This window comes from Trichechus manatus, unplaced genomic scaffold, assembly GCF_000243295.1.
Source record: "Trichechus manatus latirostris isolate Lorelei unplaced genomic scaffold, TriManLat1.0 scaffold00011, whole genome shotgun sequence".
Lineage (NCBI taxonomy): Eukaryota > Metazoa > Chordata > Mammalia > Sirenia > Trichechidae > Trichechus > Trichechus manatus.
Genome location: NW_004443947.1, coordinates 8,429,378 through 8,435,357, shown reverse-complemented (window position 1 = coordinate 8,435,357; position 5,980 = coordinate 8,429,378). Strand labels below are relative to the sequence as shown.

The window sequence follows — 5,980 nt, the reverse complement described above, 5'->3', positions numbered from 1 at the left end:
CCAAGGCGTCTCCCTCCCCTCCTTCCCGCCCGACCCCCTCTTGTAATCCCTCCACCCGCTTCCCGTCTCTTTTCTTTTGGGCTGCTTGGGGTGGGGGGCTCTGAGGGCGCCCCTCAAATCCACCTGTCCTGACTTTGCTCAGCACAGGTCCCCGTTTGCCTCGCTCAGTCTCCTGAAGCTGGAATCCTTAGGCTTCTGGGTTGATGTCCTACCTACAGCCTCCCTGACCCTTCAGACCCCAAATCCTGGGATTACCTGGCCTTGAGAGTCCCCTCTTTCCCTAACCCCTGCTACTGCCTCCATTTGGTCTCATACCTTCCTGGGAATTGTGGCTCCCTCTCTGGGTGGGGTTCCCAAGAGTAGGGCTCCACCCCCAGCGTTTCCCCACTGTCCCATCCTCAGCTTTCTAAAACACAAAGGAGATCAAGTCTCCCTGGCCCCTACCACCCTCCGCCCCCCCAAAAAAACAGCAACAATAAAAACAAATACAAACCCACTTCCAGTCAAGTCCATTCTGACTCAGTAGTGACCCTGTAGGACAGAGTGGGTTTCCAAGGCTGTAAATCCTTTGCAGAAGCAGACTGCCACATCCTTTTCTCCCAGATTGGCTGGTGGGTTCCAACTACTGACCTTCCAGTTAGCAGCCGAGCGCTTAACAACTGTGCCACCAGGGTACTCAAATTCCCCCAAATCTCCGAGGTCCTGGGATACTTACTTACTCCTCTGCCTTGCCTGAACCAGGTGAGTCAGGATTTCTAAGGGTGGGGCTGAGGCTCAGGTATTTTTTTAAAAAATCTTTGAAGGTGATAAGTAGGGTCATAGAGCTAGTCAGAAGCAGAGACAGGAGTCAAGCCCAGGAGTGGCCTGCCCTTAGATTCGCATCTGCTCGTGTCTGAGTCCATGGTGGGGATCTTGTGATCATCGTGGGCCCCATGGCTGCCTCCCAAGTAGCCCCCTGAGCTCTGGGGTTTTGGGAAATTCAGCTCCCAGTCCGTCTCCTCAACCCCCTTAAATAAACCCAAACATGTATTGAACATGTTTGTCAGGCACTGTGCTAGCCCCTTGCACATCCCAAACCTTGCTTTGTTCCCATGGTGGCTGTGTGGGCCTGGAGGAGGGTTGTGACAAGCAGTGCCTGGTCTTCCACACTCTTTATCCACATGGACTCAGTCTCTGGATGGAACAGAGGAGAAGTGAGCTGCAGGGGCAAGGGCAGGTTCAAATCCTGGCTCTGCCACTTACGAGTTTCATGACTTTGGGCAAGCCCTTTTGCTTCTTTGAGGTTTGTTTTCTCCTATCAGGTAGAGTCTACTTCAGTGAATTAAGGTTAAATGAAATAATAAATAGATGTGAAAATGTCTGGCCTATAGTAGGCGATGAATGAATGTTGAATGAATAAGTCAAAAGGGAAGGAGTCCCACTGGACCAGGCAGAGAGCTCTAGCCTCTGCTTGCTTTTCCCCCTTCTCAGCCACATCCCCCAGGAGGGGCCTCTCATAGCTCATGACTGTCTCTGGGACAGACTAAGTCTAAGGAAACCCTTTTATGTGTCCCTCGCACCATGTGTTGCCCAAGAAGCTCTCACCCATTCAACCACAAACTCTCTGGAGATGCCTGTCTTGGGCTCAGGCCTGTGCTGAGCTGTGAGGGCACTAAGAAACAGTCCCATCCTCACAAAGCTCCTGGGCTAATAAAGAGGCAAGCAGACATGAATTGCTCTTTTGGGGGTTAGAGGGAGGAATGGGTGCTAGGGGGGTCCAGAAGATGGAGTATGTGAACCCAGGAAATTTTGATGCTTGAGTGGAATCTTGAGGGAAGAGGAGGAATTGCCCAGGGATAAAAATGGTAGTCAAGGAGGGCTTCCCAGAGGAGGCAGTTACTGTGCTGAACCTTGAAGGATGAAAAAAGCAGTTTTCCAGGCAATGGCAGGTATTATAGGTGGGCAAACAGCATAGTATGGCCTTTGTTCAGTTTGCTCTTATTGTTCAGTTGAGAGCAGCCAAGGAACCTGGACTCAGGTCAGACAGAAAGCTTCTAGAATTATCCATGGGGGCCCAGAACCCAAGGACCACTCCCCACAACTCCCGTTATACATATGCCCCTGGATTCCCCCACAACAGTCCCTCCCATGCTGTCCTCTGGGCCCCAAGTATGTTGTACAGTCTGCTGTACAGTCTCCTCGAAAGATCTCATCCTCCAAAGAGTGTTTTCTTACCCTTGCCTGTCCCTTTCTGCAAAGTTCAGCACTTTGTCTGCAGGGCCCAAGCTTGCCCTCTGCTCAAAGGTGAACGTTCCTGGAAGCTCCAGCCCGTTTTCCACTTCAAACAAAAGGCTGGAACTCGCACCTCAGTCTCCACACACGGCCAGAATGCTGAGCTTCCAGCTTGGCTGGGCAGCCGTCCGGAACGAGGAGTGGGCCCGGCCTAAATTTGGAGATGTTCGTTGGAAACTCAAGTGCTGCTAATTCAGGCCTTCCAAATTTGTGTGTTTCCCACTCTTCCCCATAGAGCAAGTCGGCTGTCTTGGGCAGGAGATTCAAAACCCTGCCTTCCCACCACCCTTTGTCCAGAACAGATCCAAGGGAGGGAGGCCAGACCAGTCAGAACCATCTGCTCTTCAAAAATAAGTTAGCAAGTTCCTACTGTGTGTCAGACTCATTTATAAGCACTCGTTCCTCACAGCACCTTTGTGATGCACAAGTCATTGGTCCTCATTCTGTAGATGAGGAGTCTGGGGTTTAGAACGTGGAATTAACTTGCCTGAGGTCTCAGAGCTGGTTCGGCTTCTGACTCCAAATCTTGCTCAGCATACCTTGTCTTCCAGGGAGTTCCCACATTAGCTTGGGAGCACAGGCTCAGGAGTTTGGCTGTGCTAAAATTCTTATTTTTGGAGCCCACTAACCGACTTCACACCAAACATTAAAATGCACTTACAGTACACGTTAAATGTAATTTATATTTAACGGTGTAACAGTGGAGTTAAGCTACCGTTGAGTAGCTGTCCTGATATCGGGTTTTGTACACGACGGTTGGGACTCTTTTCTGTTGCAAGTGAAAGAACACAGTCTCACCTGGTTTAAAGGAAACAAAATATTGACCTAATCAACTGTGAGGTAACTTGAGCTTCAGATGCAGCTTAATCCAGAGCCCAAATGATGTGATCAGGACTTGGTATCTCCCAATCTCTTCCTCTTGGCTTTGCTTCCTTTCTGCTGGCTTCTCTGTCAGACATTCTCCTCATGGTGATAAAATAGCTGCCTCAGCTTCAGCCTTACATACTTCCCAAGTTGAAATCTGCCTGTGGTTTTTGAGGGAGTGCCTGGGTGGAGTACCAGCTGCTTACTGAAGCGTTGGCAGTTTGAACCAATGCAGAGGCACCTCAGAAGAAAATCCTGGAGATCTGCTTCTGAAAGGTCATAGCCATGAAAGTCCAGTTGCACTGTGCAACACATGGGGTTGCCATGAGTCAGAAACGACTGGACAGCAACTTTTTTTTTTTTTTTTTTAATAGAAAGCTCTTAAGGACCATTCTGATTGGACAACTTAGGTCGCATGCCCAGCCTTTAACCAATCACCAAGACCTAGAGGAAATAATATTGTGAGTGGCTAGGTCTGGGACTTTTGCTCTAGTAGGATTGAGGTAGAGCCTGGTGGAGAGTGGGGAAAAGGTGGATTCCTAAATGACAATGGGAATCTGTTACCTAATTGGAAGGTAGAGAAGGGTGCAGGAGTGGCGGATATCAAAAGTCCATTCCACTTGTCCAGGAAGTGAAATGGCTGAGGCCAAAGCTTGGTTCTATGTCTATGACTCCTACCTCAGGCCCTCTCTCCTCTGCTGCCCAGAGCTATGGCCACACTCCCGTGCCCTTATCACCTAGCTCTGCCTCTCTGCACCCTGCCCTCCCCTTCTCACCACCTCCTCCTCTCTTCCCTGCAGCCCGATGGCACCAGCAAGGAGTGTGTGTTCATCGAGAAGGTCCTGGAGAACAACTACACGGCCCTGATGTCAGCCAAATACTCTGGCTGGTACGTGGGCTTCACTAAGAAGGGGCGGCCACGGAAGGGCCCCAAGACTCGGGAGAACCAGCAGGATGTGCACTTCATGAAGCGCTACCCCAAGGGGCAGGCCGAGTTGCAGAAGCCCTTCAAGTACACAACGGTGACCAAGAGGTCCCGGCGGATCCGCCCCACACATCCCGGCTAGGCTGACCCACCGTGGCCCCTGCAGGCCGCCCCAGCCCACACTCACACTCACAGAGAACTGCATCAGAGGAATATTTTTACATGAAAAATAAGGAAGAAGCTCTATTTTTGTACATTGTGTTTAAAAGAAGACAAAAACTGAACCAAAACTCTTGGGGGGGGTGTGATAAGGATTTTATTGTTGACTTGAAACCCCCGATGACAAAAGACTCACGTAAAGGGACTGTTGTCAACCCACAGGTGCTTGTCTCTCTCGAGGAACAGACAACTCTAAACTCGTCCCCAGAGGAGGACTTGAATGAGGAAAACTACACTCTGAGAAACCAAAGTCCTTTTTCCCAAAGGTTCTGAAAGCAAAAAAAAAAGAAACAAAGAAAGAGAAAGTGGTACAACCCAACAAACTGCCCCCTTCCCCAGCTCCCCAGCCCTGCCTCAAACTCCAACAAAAATCGCTCTCTGGTTTGCAGTCATTTATTTATTGTCCGCTGCAAGCTGTCCCGAGACACCGCGCAGGGAAGGCGTGCCCCTTGGAATTCTCCGCGCCTCGACCTCCCGACGACAGACGGCTTCGTCCAATCTTGGTGACCCTGCATTGCTCGCAGTTCTGGAAGATGCTGCTATCGACCTTCCGTGACTCACGTGACCTAGTACACCAATGATAAGGGAATATTTTAAAACCAGCTATATTATATATATTATATATATATAAGCTATTTATTTCACTTCTCTGTATATTGCAGTTTCATGAACCAAGTATTACTGCCTCAACAATTAAAAACAACCGACAAATTATTTAAAAAAAACATGAGGTGAGTGGCCGCCGGGGGCAGGACTCAGGCAGAGCGGCTCCCTTTGTGTTTCATAGTTCTGGGTCTGTTGTCTTTGTGCTGAGAGCTGGGCTCTTAGTCATTCATTCATTCATTCAGTGACTCCTTTACAAATATTTAACTATGCACCAGGCACCGTTCTAGGCACTGAGACTGCAACTTTACACAAAACAGAGGGAAATCTTTGCCTTCCAAGAGATTACATTCTAATGAGTCATTGATGCGTTGATTTCAGTCATACACACACATGTATTACTAGGCACCTCCTATGTGCAAAGGCTCTATTCTAGACGCTGGGGTCTATCAAAGAACAAATAAAAAAAAAAAATCCCTGACCACAGGGATTGTAGTAATTCATTGATTCCTTTCTTCATCATTTGATTTCTTAATGGATTTGTTTATTCAACACATTTATTAAGTACTGGCTAGTGTAAATGATGAATGTGCTCAGCTGCTAACCGAAAAGTTGGAGGTTCAAGTCCACCCAGAGGTGCCTTGGAAGAAAGGCTACTTCCAAAAAATCAGCCATTGAAAGCCCTCTGGAGCCCAGTTCTATGCTGACACATTGCCAGGCACTGTTATAAAAAAAAAACAAAACTAAACCCATTACTGCCCAGTTGATTCTGACTCATGGCAACCCCATATGTTACACAGTAGAACTGTTTCAGAGTTCGCTTGGCTGCAGTCTTTACGGAAGCAGATGGCCACACCTTTCTTCCCTGGCACTGCTAGATGGCCAATCTTTAGGCTAACATTAAGTGACCACCCAGGGACCTGTAGGCACTGTTTTAAGTGCTGGGAATTCATCAGAAAACAAACCAGACAAAAATCACATGCCTCATGGAGCTTGCAGTCTAGGGGTCAGTTGGAGTCATTTGTAAATCCTGCATGTGTGCGTACATATACGTATACATATAGGGGGTGATGGGTGGTGCAAACAGGTACTCAATCG

The 5,980-nt window shown here is 48.6% G+C and overlaps 1 protein-coding gene across 1 annotated transcript in view; it reads left to right on the top strand.

The window, feature by feature from the left end:
• The window catches only part of FGF18 (fibroblast growth factor 18), a 19,236-nt gene extending 15,034 nt beyond the window's left edge, over positions 1-4,202 (top strand). The window contains exon 3 of the mRNA XM_004371312.2: positions 3,936-4,202. Within this exon, the coding sequence (XP_004371369.2) occupies positions 3,936-4,202 (267 nt within the window). The remainder of the gene's footprint in view (positions 1-3,935) is intronic.
• The last annotated feature ends 1,778 nt before the right edge of the window (positions 4,203-5,980 follow it).